The sequence below is a fragment of the Grampus griseus genome (assembly GCF_964374135.1).
Source record: "Grampus griseus genome assembly, chromosome: 17".
NCBI lineage: Eukaryota > Metazoa > Chordata > Mammalia > Artiodactyla > Delphinidae > Grampus > Grampus griseus.
This window is the reverse complement of record NC_139011.1, coordinates 24,597,916-24,624,111: the sequence shown is the minus strand read 5'-3', so window position 1 is coordinate 24,624,111 and position 26,196 is coordinate 24,597,916. Positions and strand designations below refer to the sequence as shown.

The window sequence follows — 26,196 nt, the reverse complement described above, 5'->3', positions numbered from 1 at the left end:
ATAAATTTCTGAATATTGCTCAAGTATGATAATCTAATTATATGACCCCTCAAGCCAAAAGTCAAGTAGGGATTGATTGGGACTACCTGATATAGGCTGAAAGTGCCAAAAGGGGGCCCACAAAATTACATTTTAGAATATGTTTTCCAGAAACTATGCCTCACACAAGGGCTTAGTATGAGGCACGTGTGAGAGGTTTAACTGGTAATATGGTCCCAGGGAGTGGAAACGAGAAATACGACAGAAATAAGAAGCCAAGACAAGGACATACTATTAGGCTACCAATATGAATAAATGGTATTTGAAACTTCTGATAAAACTTGTAAAACGCCTCTCACAACAGCAGAGGAAACTGGAGAAGAAAGAGGGATGCACTTATTCATTTGATCGCATATTCCTTCTAGGTCAAGATTGACTCATAAAGCATTAGCTTCTCTACAGTTTCTGGAAGCATCTGTGTAAAGGTCAAGCTAGATCACAGACCCATGTGTCAGAGAGGCCACAGGTTAGGAAGAAAGATGCAGAAGGAGAGGCCTGATCCTGTTCACCTGCACAAATTTTAAGTGTCACCAAGGCAGTAACTGGAATAAGAGATAAAAAGGATTTATAGAGTGTACAGAGGTTTTGGACACATTTCCTCCCTCGTTAAAATCATAATATTAAGATAACCAATTAACAAAAATTAATTTTACTGACTATTTTTAGAAAGTCAAATCGTTTAGGAAATGGCTTGTTTTAAAACTGAAAGCATATCTCTAGTTGGCATTATTGTATTGTCTAATGGGAAAAGAGAAGGTTAAATGCCTCTGGGTTTCTCTCCAAAACTTTCCTCTCTGTGCCCCTACATTTTTCACATTTTCCTTCTAATTCTTATAATTGAAATGCCAGGAAAATCCCCTGCTCTATTTCTGTCCCAAATGATAGATTTACAGAAAGCAATGAGATCCCATCATTACCCTGCTGATATTCAGCTGTGCCATTCACTTCCTTTGGATTCAGATGGAGCTGAGCCTCTATGCTCCCTTCAGCAGCCAAGTCCAGAATAGAGATGAGCTGGCATACTTCCAAATCATTAAAGACAGAGAGATCTGGCTGGTATGCTTGAGAAACACCAAGGGAAATGAAAAGAGGCAGTTTGGGCTTTCTCAAATGAGGTGACTCACACAGACCTGCCTAGTGTTTGTCAATTTCTATATCTCAATCCGCCCAATCATTCCCAGGCAGCACCTATGAAAATGAATGCCTTTTGTCTTCTCTCATTTAACTTGAATCTTCAATGAGTCAATGTTTGCCCAGGAAATCTTCAAACTGACTTATGAGCAGGTGAACATAACTTGTGTGTTGGTTATGTTGGTCCTGTGAAAAAAACCTTGAAATTCCTCAAAAGAAAAAAAGACGTATATCTAAAGTATTAATTATAAAGTCTCTATCAACTCCTTTTTAAAGAAGTAATTTAAACTAAAATATCCAAGTGAGCTGCGATCTTACTGACTCTACCCCCTCACTTCCCACCTCTAGAGAGTCTTGTAAGAGGATATATTTAAAGACAGGTCCTCAGAACCGAAATCCTTATAAATGGCCTCGAGTGTTTCCCATGTAAGACTGCTATCTTCTGATATGCCATGCCACGCCACCAGATCATCACTGCTGAGAAAACGGAGAAGAAATTTGCCTTCAGGATGTATTTATAAGTGTATAATATATGTGAAATGAGTATAGTTTTTAAAAACACACAAAAAAAGCAACTGTCGATTTATAAATGCACAATTTTTAGTGTCATAGAAGTATACTACAGTCAGTTTTGTCACTAATGATTTATTTCCCATTAAAGTTCATGTGAGAAATAAAACATCAATGACATTCTTCCCATCAAAAAGAAAAAAAATGCATCGTGACAATAGCATTTTACCATGTGTTTAAGTTGCCATTATCTAAGATAGATGACAGTTCTTTCAATGATTTTAGAGGCGATGATCTCTTTGCTACAAGCCTCTGGCACAGAGAGTAAAAAAAAAAAACTTGCAATAAGAAAAGCTATTTTAGAAACATGAGGTAACGTTACTTTTTTCTCCACTCTGTAATAGACATAGTTTCATCACGATGCCAGAAAAAATGTCAAGTTAAATTCTTTTTTGTTAAATGATTTCACATTGTAGGATACTCAGGATTAAACCCACAATACTGCAGGAGGCTCCTGAAATCAAGATGGTACCCGATTTCCTCAAATACCTGGAATATCTACATATTAACTTTTTGAAATCTACATCCTCTTCAAACTTTTGTTGTTTTCCATTTTTAAAAAAAGCATATAATAAAGAATGAAAAATTCAGTTTCATTATTATGTGATCTTCACAGATGCTCAATAAGTATTTGCTGAAAGGTAATACCTGAGTTATATATCTTGTTTTCCCATCTAATGTCTTATTTAATAGGTATGCTTATTTTGGGAGGAGGGCGGTGGAAAGAAGGAGTTAGAAAAGATATAGTATAAAAGAAGCACTCAGTTAATGCATTGTTGCTCAGGATTTCCAAGAACTAAGGATGCTACATTATCTTATTATTTATAAGAAGAGTCATTTAATTTAAATTATTGCTGTTAAGAGCACACACACATATATATGCATGTATGCATGTGTGTGTATACATTTACATATACACATATCATGTCCTTTAACATCCACAATATTCCAAAAAGGAGAACAGGAAAAGTATGATTTTCCCATTTTTACCTCAGGGAACTTGGTTCCAAAACCACACAAGAGACCTCCTTGGACTTCTAACTTCCGATCCAATAGTCCATCCTTTACTCTTTCTACTCAAAGTGTGATCTGCAGAGCAGCAGCATCAACATCACCTAGAAGCCTGTTTGGAACGCAGGTTGCAGGCTCTAGGCCAGACTTATTGAGTCACAGTCTGCCTTTATTAAGCTCCTCAAGTGATTACTCTGAATATCAAAGCCTGAGAAGCACTTCCTTCTGCCACAGAGCCTCCTTCACACAAAGCCACCCATCAATTAATTAAGATATTGATGGGAAACATTCTTTACCACATTTTATATCTAGTGATATAAAATCTCACTAGATTTTATCATCTGAGAGAAGGAATACTATAACAGGATGATGTTTCTTGGTGATATCTCTAGCAGTGTGGCCATTATTCAAATGCTATGAAGCTTATACAGAGAAGATTCTCCTTTTCCAGGTATCAGGTTCAATTTAGGCTGAGTGTACTCTGTTTAGCGTGGTTCTGTTCTCTTTCCAACTGAAGCAAAAACTAAAAGGACTAAGTGCATCCAGTCAAAGTAAATAGGGTTTCAAGACTACTAAAATTCTGCTATTATGCCTCAAAATTGATGTATGCACAACTATATGAAATGGGTTTAATTATTTCTGTTTTACCCATCAGGAGGCTTATAATTTGTCTGTGGCCCTATAGATGGCGGGTGGAGTGGGAAATCAAATCTATTTCCATCTGATGCCACAGTCCGTCCTCTTAACCAAAAGGCTACCCGAACTTCTAAAATTAAGGTGAGCCATTGCTCACATGTATGTGTGTGTGTGTGTGTGTGTGTGTGTGTGTGTTACTGCTTTGGGGAAATGTGGGGAGACGAGGTTATGTACACTCCAAAAGTCTTATGATCTTTATCCATGTAGTACTTCAGATGTTTATTAAATATGAATTGATAGTATATGCTTTTTTTTTTTTTTTTGGGTTCGCGGGCCTCTCACTGTTGTGGCCTCTCCCATTGCAGAGCACAGGCTCCGGACACGCAGGCTCAGCAGCCATGGCTTACGGGCCCAGCCGCTCCACGGCATGTGGGATCTTCCCGGACCGGGGCACGAACCCGTGTCCCCTGCATCGGCAGGCGGACTCTCAACCACTGCGCCACCAGGAAAGCCCAGTATATGCATTTTTATTTCCTCTTGTCAATTATTAATATTTGAAATCCATTTCTCTGTATATATTTTTCCCATTAATTTTATAGTATTTATATTATTAAGTATCCCCCTCCTTTACCATGATTCATTTGAATATATTATTTTATCTTGGTGTAGTTGAGTGAGTATAGTCACAGGCTAGGAATGTTTTCAAATATTTGCTGATAGGTAAAAATATAATTACTGTTATGGACATATAAAAGAAAAGGAGGTTTTATTACTTCAGTACTGCATATTTCGATAACTCTAGAGAAGATGATGGGATCCTAATAAGACACTGAATGTTAATTAGTTTCATTTTCTCATTCTGTAAAATAGGGGTGATTATGCCTTGCTGATAATGATTTTATTGCGACATCAAAAGAATGAATAATTTTAGTGTCACTCTATAGAAAAAAAACAGTTTTTTTGTTCTTTTACCAAGTAGACACTGAAAACTTAATTTATATATTATGAGAAAGTGCATTATGGAAATATCAATAACCTAACGTCAGCACTTTTGTACTTGTTGTTTGCACTGCTTGGGCTACTGTTTCCTCAAATAACATATATTTTTTCTCCCTCAATTCAGGACACTTCTTAAACAGCAACTCAGAGAGGACTTCTCTGACCATTGCATGCAAAACAATAGGCTATAATTCTCTCAGTTTTTCTTCATAGTTATCTGTCCTGCAATTATTCTCTATATCTGTATTTGTTATTGGGGTCTCCTGCCCTAGAATATGAGTTCTACAAGAATAGGAACTTTGGTTGCTTTATTAACCATTCTATCTTCAGAGCCCAGAATAGTGGCTTGCAAATAGCAGATTCATAGTAAATGTTTGTTGAATAAATGAATGAGTGAAGCAAGTCTATGTACAGCCATAGGCAAGGAATTAATAATAATGACACTACTACTACTACTTGTATCAGCTAATGTTCTTAACTATTTACATGCTTGTATCAGCAAATTCTCACAACAACCTGTGGGAGTAGATATCATTATCCCCATTTTCCAGATGAAGAAATTAAAGTTTAGACTAGACTAGATTAAGTCATTGATTGTCAACCTTGGTTGTACATTAGATTTATCTGGTAACCCTTTAAAAATACTGGTACTTAGGTTTCAACTTCAGAGTTCTGATTTAAGTGCAATCTCCACACTAAAGCAATTAAATTAAAATCTCTAGGAGTAGGTGCAGGAAATCGTATTTGTTTTAAAGTTCCCATGTGACTCGAAAGTATAGCCATCATTGAGAACCCTTCATTGGCTTCAATAAATTAAATAAATTTCCCCAGGTCACATGGTTAGGAAGTGGTGGAATAGAGAGTCAAACCCAGTTTCTCTAACTTCTACCCAATGCTTCTTCTATATTTTACACATCTACTAAGGTAGAATGTATGGTATTTTAGCACCTTGCCACCTGCAATATTGCTAACTGTGACTTTGAGACAATATGGTTATATATCTATAATAGAACAATTTTAAAGACTGTGATGTTCTTACAATTAGTTTAGTTGCCTTAAGTGAAAAGAACAAACAAACAAAAAAACAGAACGCACTTCTTGCTCCCTATTCCTCTGCACTGTAGAGGTGGCTTTATGGAGTAACATACAGAGAGAGAATCTCTATACCCTTTGAATACAGATGAAAGACCAGGCCCTTAAAACTGTTCCTTTAAAGACAATAACAGTGTTAAAAAGAACAGAAATGTGTTACAAAAGCACTTTGCTATAACTTGATAAAACCAAATATGGAAGACCTCCAGTACTGGATACATTACATTTCAAGCCAAGTCTGAAAACTTAAAAAAAGCAGGAAAAAAAATGAGATAGGGTCTCCATAATACAAAATTGGGAGCGATTAAAAAAAAAAAAAGAAACATGATTTCAAAAGATTTTACCTATGTTTTTAAGTTCCAAGAGATCATGACATCTCCAAGTGTGACAATGCTTTTAAATATGATAGCCTCAACAGTGTGAGATTTGTTTTGTGTGAGCATGGCTTTTAGCCAGATTTATAGATCTAGATAGCACCAGAGCACTGCATTACATAGTGATAAATAACACAGGCTCTGAAGTGAGGAAAACTGGGGTTTGAAATTCAGTCCTTCTACTTTTTAGCTGTAAGGTTAAGCACTCTAAACCTCTCTGAGACTCATCTGTTTTCTCATCAATCAAGTGGGAATTAAATTTACCACCATCATAACAGATTATTATGAGGATAAAGGAGCTAGTACAGAGAGAAATATTAGTGTAGCACCTGATTCATATTAAATATTCAATATTTGCTTGCTATTATTAGAATCATCACATGTGGTATTTTCTAGAATTAAAAAGGATTTGGATGCATTGGATGAATTCAAGTAGAATAGAAATAGAAGGTTCTCACATATATCTGCGGAGACATACCCCCATATGCCTAAATGGAATCTTTTATTTGCTAACTATTCGCATATTTTTCTAATAATTTTTGAGATAGGCAAGATGTGTGGAATGTATTTCTGAACAATTGTTGGAAGGACACCATAGAAATGCAAACTTTCTAATTGTTTAGGTAGTTTTAAATTTTAAATGATACACATAAATGCCTCACTATTCATATCCATCAAATAACATGAAATGTAATTTTATCATTCAAATATGCTCATTTTTAGAGCCCAGTAAAATTTATTTGCTTATCAAAATTATATAATAAATGTCAAAGTACTGTTTTTTAGAAAAAAAATGACCATCAAGACAAAGGAATGTATGATAAATATCTATATTTAGACCATCTATCTTCTTCACCATATGTCACTCTATTAATTGCTAATATCATCCTTATTATGCATCATCTCATCTGTAACATTATTCCATGAAAGTAAGAAGGCATCAATAACAACTACAGGAAAACACCTGCTATATGTGTTTCTGGTTGATAAATTTCAGCAGGCTCTTTCTGGTTTGCTCTTGAGCAAAATTTCCTAATTGCCTTTGCACAACAGGAAGTCTTCTACCAGGGCAACTTCCTCTGATTACAGTCAGCACACTACTATCTTCTTAAACTGTTTATTTTAATTAATTAAATCTCCCTACAATATTTATTCAAAATGTTTATTTAGCAACTATTATGTGCACAATAATATGGGCATAATGGTCACTGGGCTAAACATTGTGAAGAAGAATAAAATATGAGTAGGAACTTATAACATCTGTAAAAAGAACTTTGAAAACTATAAGAATAAATAAATACTGTTTAATGAGGGTCACAGCTCTTAGTTTAGCCAGCAATTATCTATCATATAAACTGTATACTCATTTTTTACTTTGTATATGAAGAAAAGAATTGAGCTTCATTATGATCCTTCTATTTAATTAAAGGCAATATATAAACAGACCACATTGGTAACTGTCTTCTTGGCAACAGCCAAAATAGATCTATTGAAAATTCAAGCATTTTACAAGTGTTGATTATTTTGTTCTTTCTGAGGTGGTTTTGGTTGAAGGGGCAAGTTTACTGCCCATGAAATGATTAGGAACCACTATCAAAAAGAACAGATTTAAATGCTAGATTGTGTGGTAAAGACAGTAAATGTGAAATAATGTTAAAGAAGTGGGGGTAAAGGATCATTGAAATAGAAAAGAATTTTTTGAGGAGACGAAAGTTGAATAAGACTTTGAAAAGTGGGCAGAATATGGTTAATAGGTATGTTTTCATTTAGGATAAGTCAGACGTATACAAAAATCAGGGCTGTGATTCTGTTCAGTACTGAGATGCTGGTATATACGTTTGGTAAGAGTTAAAGAAACAACTGGGTGGAGATAAGTCATGAATGATTTTGGCAATCAGATGAGTTAACAATTATTAGCAGCAGCACCACAACTAGCAGCACCTCTATCCATATAAATGCTTGTGTTTCAGCCCATATACTAAGTGCTTTTATATGGATTACCTCATTCCATCCTCATACAAATCCTTAACTCCCTGTGAAGTAGGCACTGATATATAATAACACTCCTTTTACAAGAAATCTGATAATTATAAAGACGGCAGATTACTTGAGTAGAAGATCAGGAATTTAAACTGGCATAGTCTGATACCTGAATTCATATTCTTGTCTATTTCATTTCACTGGTTTACAGTATGAAATTAAGAAACAACATGGGGCCTTTGAACATTCTTCAGGTATAATAAAAGTGAGATTTTGATGGGAGTAGAATGTCAGCAATATGTATGATAAACTGTAGTCCAAATGAAGAGAAATGAGACAGATGCAGTACTGGAACTACAGAATGGTGACAGTGGTAGTGGCGGTTTAGCAGTACTCCCAGAGACACTTCAAAGGAGGAATGACATAACTAAATAGATTCCTGGACCCAATTCCAACGTGTCTTGTGGGGGGTCTGGAGCTTCCCCCACAACACCAAGCAATTCTTGGTGTTGGACACCAGGCTGGTGTCCTACAAGTCAACTCAATTCTGACACCCTCTACCTACCTGGAGGTAGCATCAGATTCCACAGGTTAGGATTCAGTCTATAGGACTGCCCCCAACCCCCGTCCCCCTCCACTTTAGATGCCAATCTGAAGCCAGGTTGTTGTCTATGCTACTGACCAATCGGTTACAAACTGGAGGTTCCCACAACCTTCTCCTTGGACTTCAGATGCCAGTCGCAAGACCATGTTTGTTACTTGTACTTCTGATTGGCTATAAATCAGAGATTCCAAAGACCATCCCCTTTTGGGGATTAATTTGCTAGAGCAGCCCACAGAACTCAGAGAAACATTTTACTTACTAGATTACTAATTTATTATAAAAAGATATAACTCAGGAACAGCTAGACAGAAGAAATGCACAAGGCAAGGCATGGGGAGAGGACTTGGAACTTTCATACCCTCTCCAGGCACACTATTCTCCTCAAATCTACAAGTGTTCACCAACTCAGAAGTTCTCTGAACCCTATCCTTTTGGGGTTTTATGGAGGCTTCACTACATATGCATGATTAACTAAATCACTGGTTATAGATAATTGATTTAATCTTCAGCCCCTCTCTTTTCCTCAGAGGTCAGGAGGTGGGGCTGAAAGCTCCTCTGTTGAAATAGAAAATAATCTCCAAGTTCTGTCTGTATGTTACTTCCTCCATCTCAATGCCTGACCATCTCCAAACATGGAAATAATCTTCCTCATCTGAATTTTGCAGAGGATTGTACCTCTCTTGTAAACAAAACAGTCTACTATGTATTACCTAGTTTTGTATTTATACCTTGTAAATCAATACAAAATAATAAAAACCATTACATACTATGGATCTCATGTAGTGTTAATCCAGCATACCTACTAACATTTATTAATGCTTGTGGAATCCAAAATAAGTGAATCAGTATGTTAGTAAGTGAATAAACAAATAACTGGATGACTGATGATGACCCCACTTTCCAATAGTTTTGCTTTTCTTTGGCCTTCTTTTCTAAGATTTTTTTTTTTTTTTTTTGATGTGTACTATTTTCAAAGTCTTTATTGAATTTGTTACAATATTGCTTCTGTTTTATGTTTTGGTTTTTCAGCCACCAGACATGTGGGATCTTAGCTCCCCCAACCAGGGATTGAACCCACACCCCTTGCACTGGAAGGCAAAGTCTTAACCACTGGACTGCCAGGGAAGTCTCTGGCCTTCTTTTCTAATCTTGCCTTAATCACCTATTCCATTACTCCCATGAATGGTTCATGCCATTGTGCCTTAACAGACAAACACATTCGTTTCTTGGGGCTAAATAAATACTGACTGAAAATTAGTCAAAAAAAATTTTGTCCAATCTATCAAGATTCACTTTCTTAAAAGTTTCCTAGTTAACAAATTATCAATTCTCAAATAAATGCTATTTCTTTGAACAACATGAATGTCTGAAACTTTCTATATACGATTCATGTGCATAAATCTGCTTATTTGCATAAGCTCTAGCTTTGGGATTATCTATTGCATTTCCAACAAAGGAATAATTGTATCTGTAATGGTAAACTGTCAAATATCTCATATACATAACCCATTTAGGGAACAAAAATTATTGTCTGAGTTTGTGTAAAATCCATTAATATTAATTTCTGAATTGCTCTTTTTCTTTTAATTCATAATTTGCTGTTTGTGTGAACTTTCAGTCCCTTAAAAATCACCATTTCTTGATTGCTCAACCATGCAATACATAGACAGCAGCTATATTAATGACTTCTCAAAGGTGCAGTTCACTGATACTGCTACTTATGCTGCTGTCTAGAAAAAAGCATATTTATTCTGTCCAAACACCCATAAGACATGAAAACTATTCTTTGTTCAGACTGACAGTGGATAGTCACTTTAAAACTTCAATTACAATTTCAGCATGTCCCCTCCATTACTGTTTCCAACACCACAGCCAGTAATTTCTACTAGCAAATTTCTTTTATAAACCATACACACATGTGCCCTGCATGCAATGAGCAAATAAATTTGTGTATAAATGATTAATATCTGCAGAGATAAGATAAAATAATAACAATATATGAATCTTGAACATTAAAATTTTATACTTCCCAACTAATGACTGATGACTGTTGAATGAAATATATATGTATATCTCTCTCTATATATATGTATATGTTTACATATACATATTTCAATCATCTATCTTAGAATCAAAGAAAATAATCATACAGTAATATTCAACAAATATTTCTTGAGATTTGTCAACACAGCTGTTCTTTGTGCTACAGGGTTTATGAAAAATAACAAAATAACATAACATTAGTTTTGCCTTTGAACAATTTACAATCATAATAAATATGATTCATTCTTTTTATTGAAATGAGAGTCTTGAATGAAAAAAGATGGTTTACAGCCTCAATCTCATTTTATGTAAACCTTAAATTCCATGATCTGGCTATAATTTCTCTTTTTATATGAGACTTTGTTTCTGCATTAACATTAATCTCCTTTTCTAGACTCTATCCTCTATTTTCCTATTCTCTCTTGCCATAAAAAATGCACACATATAATTTATGTAAAACTGAAGCAGGATATGTGGATGCCACCATTTTGAAGCCATGATTTTCAATTTTGTCCCTTATATCTATAATTTGTCTTGAGTGGAGGATATCATAAGAAATCAACTTTAAACAGTTTACTGTTCTATCATTGCCCGGACATTGATGAGAGTAACTCCCACAATACTTATTACTCAGTGTCCACTTTATAAAAAACAATGCAAGATATTTCATATCTTAAAGCCAGGAAAAAGTTTGCTTTTGTTGTGTCATTGTCATATTTCATAGACAACGGTTTTCGTGTAAACTTATGTTTTTTAAATTTGTTAGGCAGCTGTCATATTTAACATGTAAGCCATTCTTAAAAGTTTTTTACTTAAAACTTAAAGGCTTTTGCACAACAAAGGAAAACATAAACAAAACAAAAAGACAACCTACAGAATGGGAGAAAATATTTGTAAACGATGCAACTGACAAGGGATTAATCTCCAAAATATACAAACAGCTCATACAGCTCAATATCAAAAAAACAAACAACCCAATCAAAAAATGGGCAGAACTAAATAGACATTTCTCCAAAGAAGACATACAGATGGCCAACAGGCACATGAAAAGAAGCTCAACATCACTAATTATTAGAGAAATGCAAATCAAAACTACAATGAGGTATCACCTCACACCAGTCAGAATGGAAAAAGGAACCCTCCTACACTGTTGGTGGGGATGTAAACTGGTGCAGCCACTGTGGAGAACAGTATGGCCTTTCCTTAAAAAATTAAAAATAGAGTTGTCATATGAACCTGCAATTCCACTCCTGGGACTATATCAGGAGAAAAACATAATTTGAAAAGATACATGCATCCCAATGTTCAGAGCAGCTCTATTTACAATAGCCAAGACGTGGAAGCAACTTAAGTGTCTATCGACAGATGAATGGATAAAGAAGATGATATACAATGGAGTATTACTCAGCCATAAAACGAATGAAATAACGCCATTTGCAGTAACATGGATGAACCTAGAGATTATCATACTAAGTGAAGTAAATCAGACAAAGACAAATATCATATGATATCACTTACATGTGGAATCTAAAAAAAGGATACAAATGAACTTATTTACAAAACAGACTCACAGACATAGAAAGCAAACTTATGGTTACCAAAAGGGGAGAGGGAGAGAGAGATAAATTAGGAGTTTGGGATTAAAATATACATACTACTATATATAAGACAGATAACCAACAAGGACCTACTGTATTGAACAGGGATCTATACTCAATATCTTGTTAACAACAAATAATAGAAGATAATGTAAAAACTAATATATATTTATATGCATAACTGAATCACTTTACAACTGAAAGTAACACAACATTGTAAATCAGCTATACTTCAATAAATTTTTTTTTTAAGTTTTTTACCAACTTATACATAAGCTTTTGTTTAGGATCATGTAACTGTTTTACCTTATTTTCTCATTATCCCTATTTCACTGTTTTTTTTTTTTAATGCTATTGCACTATATGGCATTTTGTAAACCTTTTTTTCTTCAATTGTGACTATGAATTTTATTTTATATTTTTAACATCTTTATTGGAGTATAACTACTTTACAATTTTGTGTTAGTTTCTGCTGTACAACAAAGTGAATAAGCTATATGTATACATATATCCCCATATGCCCTCCTTCTTGAGCCTCTCTCCCACCCTCTAGGGTCATCACAAAGCATCGAGGTGATCTCCCTGTTCAATGCAGCAGCTTCCCACTAGCCATCCATTTTACATTTGGTAGTGTATATATGTCAATGCTACTCTCTCACTTCGTCCCAGCTTCCCCTTCCCCTACTGTGTCCTCAAGTCCATTCTCTACATCTTCATCTTTATTCCTGCCCTGCCACTTAGGTTCATCAGTACCATTTTCTGTAAGCCCTTGATAATGAGAAAGGTAATGAATAAACATCTACCTGTGACATGAAAGTTTTACTTGAACCTGAGAGAAAAATCTAGGCTCTCTGTTCTTCTTACTCTGGGTTGCCATTGTCAAGTGAGTGGAATATACCTATTTGCTTCCATTTTATTATTTTCTATTCCTTCTTTAATGCTCTGAAATCTTGCTTCTCTCCCCAAACTATGAATAGTCTTTCTTAAGGGCTTTGTCATTTTACAGACATTTGAGCTTGGGTGAGTGACTGGATCTCTCTGTGTCTTACAATACTCATTTCTAAAATGGAGATAATAATGCCTCCATTGGTTTGTTTTGAGGATTTAAATGAGTCAAAGTATATGTAGTGGTTAGCACAGTGCCTGACACATAGTAAGTGCCTAAAAAAATTAAGCCTATGATGAAATCTCCTATACAATTCCATTTTCAGTTTTTTTATACTTATTAACAGGGTAACGTTTTTCTAGTCTCATATAGAGTTGAATATCAACTTTGACTCCTTCTTGTCACTTTCTCCTTCCATATCCAACTAGTTGTCAAATACTTTGTCTTTTTCCCTTTATGACAGCTCTCAAATCTATCCCTTCTCTATTCACCAGAATCTGCCTGAGAGGACTATACAGAGTGTGGCAACTCAGTGAAAATATTCCCTGAGGGAGATGAAGAGTTAATGGAATTTTGAGTACTAAGACACTGAAATATGCAGAGATGTCATTACTAAAAATAACAACAACAACAGCAACAAACAAGCAACAAGAGAGCCAGTAAGCCAGAATGAGGTGTTAATTTTCAAATATAGCTAAATAAAGTTTAGAATGAAGAGGCCTCATTTAATTTATATGAAAATATTTAATTTGTAGGAAGGTGGTGGTAGTAAATCTTATCTGCAATTACTGGTAATATGAAAAGCCAGAGCACTCATTGATTTGTCTTAGTTTAAATTAACTAATTATAGAACAAGTGCTCTACCTCCACTGCCACCAACATCACTACTATTGGACACATAAGCAATTCAAATGGCAAATCATACAAGTGGAGGTGCAATTATGGTTTAAAAAATTTATATCCACATCAATGACTATACATGGTAATTCATGATTTTAAAAAAAGGCCAACAAAGTTACCACTGCCTTGTATTACATATTTTAAGATTCCAATTTGTTGCTATATGATTATTAGATTGGGAACTCCTTGAGAATCTGACACAGTGGTTTGCATATTATAGATTTTCAATAAATATTCTTAAATACATGAGCTAAATGTTTCCTGAATTACAGGTCAAAGATTCAACTGAAATTTATACTCAGTGGAATGAAGTTCAAACTATTAAAATGTGTTAAGAGAGCATTTTTATTTTAAAGACTGTTCTTTACCTTTACATACAGGCCTGTGATCACTCCAAGCAGCAAAGACTTCAGCTATCCGTTGACAGGTGATGCTCTTAGCACCCTGTAGGACATAATCTTCATCACAAGAGAACTGCACAGTTGATCCAAGGCTAAAATTGAGCAAAGGATTAAAAAACAGTATTAGAAGAATATAACATAATGGTTAGGCTCCGGTTCTACTGGCAATATCCCATAGTTCAAAAATGTTCCATAGTGACAAAAAAGATTGTTCTTTTAAAAAACCAAAATATGAAAATATGACTTGTACAAATATATAATAAAAATCACAAACAAGAATCTACTATAAATCAATAACATGCAGGTATTCGTAGGAATTTCAAAAAGCTCTCATCAAGTTTAATTATCTTGTTACTAGTTGTAGAAGCCAAGGTTAAATAATTGACTAAATTTCCCATCTTAAGTAAGTGGTAAATGTGAAGCAAAAAGTGGACTTTCTGACTTGAATCCCAGTGCTTGGGTTCATACCACATTATAGTACTTCTCTAGCAGGTATTTATATGTGTATTTACTTGGACACGTATATGTCCATCCACAGACACACATATACAGTTAGGGCTGCAAAACTGTGCTGATTGTTTTTTAGATAAAATTCACCCACCATTTCTTATTCCTGATCTTAGAGGAAATGCTTTCAGTTTTTCACCATTGAGACCATTTGGCTGTGGGTTTGTCATATATGGCCATTACTATGTTGAGGTATATTCCCTCTATGCCCACTTTCTGAAGAGTTTTTAACATAAATCGGTGCTGAATTTTGTCAAAAGCTTTTTCTGCATCTATTGAGATGATCATATGGTTTTTTATTCTTCAATTTGTTGATGTGGTGTATCACACTGATTTGCAGATACTGAAAATTCCTTGCATCCCTGGGATAAATCCCACTTAATTGTGGAATGTGATCCTTTTAACGTATGGTTGGATTCAGACTGTTAGCATTGGGTTGGCCAAAAAGTTCATTCAGGTTTTTCTGTAACCCTTATGGAAAAACCTGAACGAACTTTTTGGCCAACCCAATATTTTGTTGATTATTTTTTGTGTATATGTTCATCAGTGATACTGGCCTATAATTTTCTTTTTTGTGGTGTCTTTGTCTGGTTTTGGTATCAGGGTGATGATGGTCTCAGAATCAATTTGGGAGCATTCCTTCTTCTGCAATTTTTTGGAAGAGTTTCAGAAGGGTAAGTGTTAACTCTTCTCTAAATGTTTGATAGAATTGGCCTGTGAAGCCGTCTGGTTCTGGACTTATGTTTGTTGAGAGTTTTTAAATCACAGTTTCAATTTCGGTACTTGTGATTAGTCTGTTCATACTTTCCATTTCTTCCTTGCTCAGTCTTGGGGGATTGTACCTCTTCAAGAATTTGTCCATTTCTTCCAGGTTGTCAATTTTATTGGCATATAGTTGCTTGTAGTAGTCTCTTATGATCCTTTGTATTTCTGTGGTATCATTTTAACCTTTCCTTTTCATTTCTAATCTTATTGATTTGAGCCCCCTCCCTTTTTTCTTGATGACGCTGGCTCTTTATCAATTTTGTTTATATTCTCAAAGAACCAGCCTTTAGTTTCATTAATCTTTCTATTGTTTTCTTCCTTTCTATTTCATTTATTTCTGCTTTGATCTTTATGATTTCTTTCCTTCTACTAACTTTGGGTTTTGTTTTTCTTCTTTCTCTAGTTGCTTTAAGTGTGAGGTTAGGTTGTTTATTTGTTTTTGTTGTTTCCTGAGGTAAGATTGTATTGCTATAAACTTCCCTCTTAGAACTCCATAGGCTTTGGATCATTGTGCTTTCATTTTCATTTGTCTTTAGGTATTTTTTGCTTTCCTCTTCATTTCTTCAGTGTTCCATTGGTTGTTCAGTAGCATATCGTTTAGCATCCATGTGCTTGTGATGTTTTACAGTTTTTTTTTTTTTTCCTGTAGTTGCTTTCTAATTTCATAACATTGTGGTGGAAAAGATGCTTGATATGATTTCAGTTTTCTTAAATTTACCAAGGCTCACTTTATGGTCCAGCATGTGATCAATCCTGGAGAATGTTCCACGTGCACTTGAGAAGAATGTGTATTCTGCTTCTTTTGGATGGAATGCTCTATAAATATCAATTAAGTCCATCTAGTCTAATGTGTCATTTAAGACCTGTATTTCCTTATTGATCTTCTGTCTGAATGACCTGTCCATTGATGAAAGTGGGTTGTTAAAGTCCCCCACTATTATTGTGTTACTGTCAATTTCTCCTTTTATGGCTGTTAGTACTTGCCTTATATGTTGGGTTGCTCCTATGTTGGGTGCATATATATTTACAATTATTATATCTTCTTCTTGGATTGATCCCTTGATCATTATGTGTCCTTCTTTGTCTCATAACAGTCTTTATTTTAAAGTCTATTTTGTCTGATATGAGAATTGCTACTCCAGCTTTCTTTCCATTGCATGAAATACCTTTTTCCATCCCCTCATGATCAGTCTGTATGTGTCCCTAGATCTGAAGTGGGTCTCTTGTAGAAAGCATATATACAGGTCTTGTTTTTGTATCCATTCAGCCTGTCTATGTCTTTTGGTTGGAGCATTTAATTCATTTAAAGTAATTATCAATATGTATATTCCTATTGCCATTTTCTTAACTGTTTTGGATTTGTTTTTGTAGGTCTTTTTTCTTCCCTTCCTCTTTTGTTCTCTTCTCTTGTGATTTTATGACTAACTTTATTGTTGTGTTTGGATTTTCTTTTCTTTCTTGTATGTGTATCTATTGTAGATTTTTGGTTTGCAGTTACCCTGAGGTTTTGATATAGCAGTCTGTATATAAATAATAGTGCTTTAAGATGCTGGCCTTTTAACTTCAAATGCATTTCCAATATCCTGAATTTGTGCTCCCCTCTTCTCCCAGTTGCTGGCTTTGATATATTTGTGTGCAGATGATTTCCTACCTTTAATTTACGTTTGCCTTTACCAGTGAGCTATTCCATTTGTAATTTTCTTGTTTCTAGTACTGGCCTTTTCTTTTGCACTTAGAGAAGTTCCTTTAGCATTTGTTGCAAAGCTGGTCTGGTTGTGCTGAATTCTTTTAGTTTTTGCTTATCTGTAAAGCTTTTGATTTCTCTGTTGAATGTGAATTACAGCCTTGCTGGGTAGAGTATTCTTGGTTGTAGGTTCTTCCCCTTCATAACTTTAAATATATTGTGTCACTCCCTTTTGGCCTACAGAGTTTCTGCTGAGAAATCAGCTGACAACATTATGGGAGTTCCCTTGTATGTCATTTGTTGCTTTTCCCTTGTTGCTTATTAATATTTTTTCTTTCTCTTTAATTTTTGTCAGTTTGATGACTATGTTTTTCGGTGTGTTCCTCCTTGGGTTTATCCTGCCTGGGATTCTCTGGCCTTCCTGAACTTGGTTGGCTGCTTCCTTTCCACGTTAAGGAAATTTTCAGCTATTATTTCTTCAAATATTTTCTCAGGTCCTTTCTCTCTTTTCCTTCTGGGACCCCTATAATGCAAATGTTGTTCATTTAATGTTGTCCCAAAGGTCTCTTAGACTGTCTTCATTTCTTTTGATTATTTTTTCTTTATTCTTTTCTGTGGCATTGATTTCCACCATTCTGTCTCCCAGCTCATTTATCCTTTCTTCTGCCTCAGTTACTCTATTGATTCCTTCTAGTGTATCTTTCAATTCAGTTATTATATTGTTTATCTCTGTTTGTTTGTTCTTTAGTTCTTCTAGGTCTTTATTAAACATTTCTTGCATCTTCTCAATCTGTGCCTCCACTCTTTTCTGAGATCTTGGATGATCTTCACTATCATTACTCTAAATTCTTTTTCCAGTAGATTACCTATTTCCACTTCACTTAGCTGTTCTTCTGGGGTTTTAACTTGTTCCTTCATCTGGGACATATTCCTCTGCCACCTCATTTTTTCTAACTTTCTGTGATTGCAGTTTCCATTTCACAGGCTGCGGGATTGTAATTCTTTTTTCTGCTGTCTGCCCTCTGGTGAATAAGCCTGTCTAAGAGGCTTATGTTGGCTTTCTGGTGGGAGGGTCTGCTTCCTGCCCACTGGTGGGTGGAGCTAGGTCTTGTCCTTCTCGTGGGCAGGGCCTTGTTCAGGAAGAATTTAAGCAGCCTGTCTGCTGATGGGTGGCGCTGTGTTCCCACCCTGTTGGTTGTTTGGCCTGAGGTGTCCCAGCACTGGAGCCTACAGGCTATTGGGTGGGGCTAGGTCTTGGGGAGGAAATGGTGGCCTCCAGGAGGGCTCACACCAATGATTATTCAACAGAACTGCTGCTGCCCGTGTCTTTGTCCCCACAGTGAGCCACAGCTGCCCCCTGACTCCACAGGGGACCCTCCAATACTAGTCTGGCCCAGTCTCTTATGAAGTCACTGTTTATTTCCCTGGGTCCTGGTGTACACAGGACCTTGTGCGCACCTTCCAAAAGTGGAGTTTCTATTTCCCCCAATCCTGTGAAATTCCTGCAATGAAACCCTTCTGGCCTTCGAAGAGAAATTCTCTGGGGGCTCCTCCTCCCATTATCAAACCCCCAGGCTGGGAAGCCTGACGTGGGGCTCAGGACTTTCACTCCTGTGGGAAAACTTCTGTGGTATAATTATTTTCCAGTTTGTGGGCCTCCCACCCAGCGGGTATGGGATTTGATTTTATTACAATTGTGCCCTTCCTACTGTCTCATTTTGGCTTCTCTTTTTCTTTAGATATAGGGTATCTTTTTTGGTAGATTCCAGCGTTTTTTGTTTTTTTTTTGTCTATGGTTGTTCAGCAGTTATTTGTGATTTTGCTTTTGTAAGAAGAGGTGATCTCACATCCTTCACTCAACCATATTGCTGGCAAATTAGGAGAGATTCTTAAATATATATTTTTATTATAACTTTTTTCAAAATATTGTCATTTAATAATATATAGAATAAAATACATGAAACAATCTCATTTTTTATAGATCTGAAATTACTATTAGTATACACAAAGTATTCCCACATTACACAAGCAGAAATACTTTCTTTATCCATATTTTATTCATCAAAAATTATGTCCTAAATGGAATGTTTTCATACATTTCTAAATATGTATATTTTAAACTTTATTTCAATGAAATACTATAATGATTTAAATGATTTGTAGCCTCAAACTATTCCTTGTATCACTTTTTCTTTTTAATATTTTTACTGTAACATTGGAATAACAGCTTGATTTTCCCCTCCAGTAATGAGGAAACAATGAGGATAAAGCAGACAAAGTATAGATAAAGTGCTAAGCTCCTCAGTAAGTATGTACAGTGTAAGGACTAAGGTTTGTTATTTGTGTTTTCTTTTAAGATTGCCTACCCATGTCAACCATTTTCACAACTCATATTTCCTAAATGTCCTATCAGCTTAGATAAACATACTTGGAATAACTTTCAAAAATCTAGGCTTACTATTTCTTCTATATATTTATGCAACTTAAAATAGACTTTTTAAAATTAGAGCTAGTTTTAATATGATGATATTGTCCTGTGCAATCTGGACCCCACACAACAATAGAGTATTTATGCTTTCACTGCTCTTTGTTTTCAGACATAGGTAATATGTCTTTTATGGAACTCTGTCAAAGAGGCCAGAAACAACTTTCCACAGAGACAATGATAGTAATGATAAGTCTTAATTGTACTGGTCTTGAAACGTAACACCAGAGGAAGGCTGCAGTGCAAGTTTACTCGAATTCAAATAAGCAAGCTTTCCTTAAGCATCTAAACTTTTTTTGACTTGGTGATGAAAAATGTAATAAGCCAATAGCTGCCTTCAAAAAACAGAATAAATTCCAGTATTGTGGTAAGAGAAGCATACAGTGAATATCATTCAAGCCATATGAGCCAAGAGAGCATGGATACAAGTTATGGGAAACCAAGGAAGAAGAAAGTCCATTTGAAGAATGGATAGGATTCTTATAGTCAAACATATTCTAGGAAGAGAGAAAAGCATGTGCTAAATTACTGAGCTGATAAAGTGTAGAGGCATTTGGAAGAACAGTTTGCCTTAAGCAAATGGTTAGTTTCAGGAAATAGTAGTTTGTGGGTTTTTTTAATGTTTCTTTCTAAAAATATGCATCACACAACTAAAATGATTTATTTTCTGAAGAGGCACATTTAGCAGTCTGTAACACAATATGGTAGAAATAGAAATATAATGTCAGAAAGTTAGGTTTGGCCTGTATTAAGGAGAAATTTAAATGCTAGAATGCAAATGTATAAGTGAGGGGGGAAGAGCACCAAATTGCAAGCCATAAGCTCTATGTTCAAGGCATGCTTTTATTACTGCTAAGTGTGCAAACACCTGGCATACAGGTTTACTTATTAGCAAAATAGTGATATTGACACATACAATGTTTTAATTAGTAACAAAATAATGACATGAAAGTTCTTTTAAGTTAATGTATACTATATGTATGTGTGTGATAACTGATATAATTTCTTAATTCAATGAGCCATGGGAGATACAAGTTTATGATCCAGGGGTAATGTCTCAGTAGCTATATAATAATAACCTTTATCTGAAAGCCAAGTGTAATACATCTTGCAGTAGAATAAGAGACCATTACAATTGCACTGGTGAGAAGTTTTAAGTGTATAAAGTAGGATGGAGGCAATATGAATTGAAAATAATTAACAAGATTGAAGAAGCAGGATTTGGAGAAAGAGTGAAGATTTTAAAATCTGAATTCACTGGGGAAATCATAAGAAAATAAAAAAAAGAAAGAAAAAGCTTTACTTTATCCTGGGTACTTCACTATGCAATTTTATGACTGTTAGATAATCTAGTCCTTCACTAAAACAGTACAATTTGGTATTACTCTTTCCATTTTTATTGAAAAAGAAACAGAACTTTGGGGAGAATAAAAAGCTTCTCTAAGTCTAATAAAAGAGTGGCGGCATCTAAAATTAAGTCCAACTGATTCCAAATTCCATGCTCTCTCACTCGTAATGATGTATATGTGTTGTGGAGAAAAGACCAGTTCAATTGTTTTAAGTTAACATAATAAATATCTATATCTCAGAAGAATGAAAATAATGAAGACCTGAGAGAAACATGGAAAGTCATGATTACTGAATCCTTCAGAAGTAATGCTATTCTTTTTTTTTGTTTTTGTTTTTTTTTGCGGTACGCGGGCCTTTCACTGTTGTGGCCTCTCCCGCTGCGGAGCACAGGCTCTGGACGCGCAGACTCCATGGCATATGGGATCTTCCCAGACCGGGGCACAAACCCGTGTCCCCTGCATCGGCAGGCGGACTCTCAACCACTGCGCCACTAGGGAAGTCCATGTAATGCTATTCTTAAAGCTGAATATATAGTAGAAGAGGGGAGTTTTGAAGATGGAACACTGAGGAATGTTTATTTTTTAGGGAATGGGAGGAGAAAGTGAATTCCTCAAGAGTGAAAAATGGGTGGTCAGAGAGTAAACTCACGGAAACCAAGATATTTTTTGGTCATTTAAAGACCCCCAAAAGAGATTACAATGGTGACAGAAGGATCAAGGGAAATGAGCAGTGAGAAAATTAACTTAATTTAGGGATAGAAAAGTCATTAGTAATTTAAGAGGTGATGCAAAAAGTCAGATTACAAAATATTAGGAAATTATTAGCTGTGTGGTGAGGAAGGAAGTGCCACATGTGTAGGCTATTCTTCAGAAGATATTTTGTGGGAAGAGATAGAACACCTTTGAAGTTTCTATTAATGATGTCTTTGCAATTATCAAAGTTAGATATATAAATAAGCATACTACCATATTTACAAATCTTATGCTAGGAGAACGGGTGAAGATGGGTCCACATTTAAAAGTGTGATAGATTTACATCATGATAGTCAGACTTTCCTCATTATAGTCATGTTTTAATATTACCAGGTGAGAAGCATATTCCCTGCTCTTTCAATCCCAAGATATACCAGTGTTTTAATAATCCAAATGAAAACCCAAATTTTGGATCCAACATTATTCTTTGCTCTCAAGAAGACAAATTCATGCCCCTAATGGGTGACATCTCTTGAAAGGAAAAGTATCAGACAAGGCCTTTCCTGCAGAAGTAAAGTCTGTGAAACTTAAGAATCTCGGAGGCTGAGCTTTCCCAGACATTTAGTTATAATTTTAAAAGACGTTTAAATTTTTAATTTATTTTTCAGCATAGAAACTGCTGGCAGCTTCAATATCTCTTTGGCAGCATTTCTCCCTTTAAAAGTCTGTTATGCTCCATAGGAATTTCAAATTAGAAAGAAAGTTTTTAAAATTTCAAAACACAGATTCTGGGACTCTCACCTTGGAGATTAAAGCATAAAATGGTAAGTAAAATACAAGTCTATAAGATGCCATACTTTCCCAAGGATTTTCTTATATATTTCCTCAGTGATTAAAAAATATTTATTTTGTGCATACAAGAGTGTTTGTTTTAGCAACTGCTGCCTATAAATCATTTAGTTTTATGATGAGTTTGAAGTCCTGCTATAAGGTCATATGATCAGAGAAATTAATGGAAAAATTCTGAAGCTGCTGTTTTAAGCCGTTCAATTCACTACAGTTATTGAACTCTCTTCATCAGGCATGCAGATATATGAATAATCTTATTTCTGATTCCAAGGATTTTACACTTAGAAAAGTTTCTACAAGACAAGGAAAAAAAATATTTTAAGTACTGTAATGAAGATACACACAATGCTGGAGGAGTTAACCAGATTGTAACAGATTGTGGAAATAAGTAAAGCTTTAGGAAGGAGGATTTTAAGTGAGTCCTTGAAGAATGCGTAAGATGACACAGGCAAGAATGCTGGGATAGAATATTCCAGGAGGAAGAAACAACAAAACCGAGCGGAGAAGTCAGGGAAAATCAGACATATTTGAGGCAAACTATGTGAGGGTAATTTGTCACCATAAAAATATGGTTGGCAGACAAATGTGGCAACATTGGATATATTTTGAGATGTTTTAAATGCCAAAAATGAGTAGTTTGTGAATAAGTAGTCCATAGGAAAGCTCTGCTGGTGTTTGAGTTGAAAAAACACATTGTTGCAGATATTTTTGGAAGACTAATGTGATAATAACTTGTACATGGATGAAAAGAGGAACAATCTGCAGCTAGTAAAGCTGACATTGCAATTACCTAAAAATGTTTAAAAAGGGTTAACTACAATTGTGGCCATGGACACTGAGATGGGGGAGCTGTTCTTATCTGTCAAAAAACACGTCTCAATTGAAATATCTCTTTTCCTTCTCTCTAAAGTTCTCCTTCTCAGAAATTACTGCCATGCCAGGAAAATGAAACGTTTGAGTTTATTATACCAATATTCTAGAGAAGTATTTTAATATGATATTATAGTCAAAAAAACCATACACATGTATGTGTGCATGCATACAGATATATATATATCACTCAGTTCAAAATATAAAATTGCATGTTTTTGTTTCATTTTTAATACTTTATATTTCAGAACAATTTCACATTTATAGAAAAAATGCACAGAAAGTACAGAAGGTTCCTATATGCACCCTTCTTCCCCCCCCCCAACACACACATGCACACACAAACACAGTTTCTTCTATTATTACCATCTTGCATTAGTGGGGTACATTTGTTACAGTTGATGAACCAAATCAATATTGATACACTTAATTAATTAAGTCCACATTTATACTAGGGTTCACTCTTTGTATTCTATAGGTTTTGACAAATGCATAATGTCATGTATTCACCTGTACAGTATCATACAGAATAGTTTCACTGCCCCAAATGAGTTTACCTACTCATCCCTCACCCTCTTCCTGAGGAAGAGTTAGCCCCTTGTTTGTTCTTCAATATCATGTAGGCTATTCTGGGTCTTTGCCTTTCTACATAAATATTAGAATTATTTTGTTGATGGACACAAAATAACTTTCTTGGATTTTTACTGAGATAACACTGAAGTTATAGCTCAAGTTGGAAAGATTTGACATCTTACTAATATTAATTCTTCCCATCCATGAACCTGGAATATTTCTCCATTGATTTAGATCTTTGATTTCTTTAATCAGAATTTTGTCATTTTCCTCATATAGATCTTATAAATATTTTGTTATATTTAAACCTAAGTCTTTCTTTTTTATTTTTTGGTGCTAATGTAAATGATACTGTGCTTTTAATTTCAAATTCCACTTGTTCATTGCTGGTATACAAAAAAAAAAATTAACTTTTGTATATGTATCGTAAAACCTTGCTATTATCACTTACTAGTTCCACAAGTTTCTTTGTTGATTCTTTGGAACTTTTTACATAGACAATCATACAATCTGCAAGAAAAAAAGTCTGTTTCATTTCTTCCTTCCAAATTTATAAACCTTTTATTTCCTTTTCATGTCTTAGTGTATTAGCTAAGACTTTCAGTATGATGTTGAAAAAGAGTGGTGAGAGGGGAAATTCTTGTTTTGTTTCTGATCTTGGGAAAAAGTTTCTCACCACTAAGTATTATCATGTTAGCTCCATATTTGTAGTAGCAGATGTTCTTTAACAAATTGATAAAGTTCTCTTTTCTTTGTAATTTTCTGAGAGGGTTGGATTTTGTCAAATGTTTTTTGGGTTTTTTCCTTCATTCTATTGCAATAGTGATATGTTCTTTTTTAGCCCACTTATGAGATGACTTGAGTTCTGAATGTCAAGCCAGCCCTCTATACCTGGAATAAAACCCATTTAGTCATGCTGTATACTTCTTTTAATACACTGTCAAACTTAATCTGCTAATATTTTGTTGAAAAATTTTGCATCTATGTTCATTGGACATATTGATTTGAAATTTTCCTTTGCAGCAATGTCTTTGATTTTTGTATTAGGGTAGTGAGCACTTGTAAAATGAGTTTGAAAGTACTCCCTCTATTTTTCTGGAAGAGATTGTAGAGAATTGGTATCATTTATTCTTTAAATGTTTGTTAAAATTCACCAGTGAATCAATCTGGGCCTGATGCTTGCTATTTTGGAAGGTTTATTTTTAAATTTATTTCATTAAAAAAATTATTGGCGGGCTTCTCAGGTGGCGCAGTGGTTGAGAGTCCGCCTGCCGATGCAGGGGACACGGGTTCGTGCCCCGGTCGGGGAAGATCCCACATGCCGTGGAGCGGCTAGGCCTGTGAGCCATGGCCGCTGAGCCTGCGCGTCTGGAGCCTGTGCTCCACAACGGGAGAGGCCACAGCAGTGAGAGGCCCGCGTACCGCAAAAAAAAAAAAAAAAAAAAAAAATTGGAGTATATTTGATTTACAATATTGTGTTATTTTCACGTGTACAGGGAAGTGAATCAGTTTCATATACATATATACAATCGTTTTCTTAGATTCTTTCCCCATATAGGCCATTACAGAGTATTGAGTAGAGTTCTCTGTGCTATACAGTAGGTTCTTATTAGTTATCTATTTTATATATAGTATTGTGTATATGTCAATCCCAATCTCCCAATTTATTCCCCCCCCGCATCCTCTGGTAACCATAAGGTTGTTTTCTACATTTGTGACTATAACTTCTGTTTTGTAAGTTAATTGGTACCTTTTTATTAGATTCCACATATAAATGATATCATATGGTATTTGTCTTTCTCTGTCTTACTTCACTCAGTATGACAATCTCTAGGTCCATCCTTGTTGCTGCAAATGGCCTTATTTTGTTCTCTTTTGTGACTAATAGTCCATTATATATATATGTACCACATCATCTTTATCCATTCCTCTGTTAATGGACATTTAGGTTGCTACCATGACCTGGCTATTGTAAATAGTGCTGCAATGAACATTGGGAGGCATGTATCTTTTCGAATTATGGTTTTCTCTGGGTATATGCCTAGGAGTGGGGTAGCTGGCTCATATGGTACTTGTATTTTTAGTTTTTACTGTTCTCCATAGTGGCTGTACCAATTTACATGCCCACCAACGGAAGGTTTTAATTATTGATTTAAT

General features: G+C 35.1%; 1 protein-coding gene across 3 annotated transcripts in view; it reads right to left on the bottom strand.

The window, feature by feature from the left end:
• The window catches only part of CSMD3 (CUB and Sushi multiple domains 3), a gene marked incomplete at both ends in the record, with an annotated part of 1,078,626 nt that overhangs the window by 620,559 nt on the left and 431,871 nt on the right, over positions 1-26,196 (bottom strand). For all 3 annotated transcript variants that reach the window (XM_082674966.1, XM_082674967.1, XM_082674968.1), the window contains one exon: positions 14,232-14,356. In XM_082674966.1, coding sequence (XP_082531092.1) covers positions 14,232-14,356 — 125 coding nt within the window. The remainder of the gene's footprint in view (positions 1-14,231; positions 14,357-26,196) is intronic.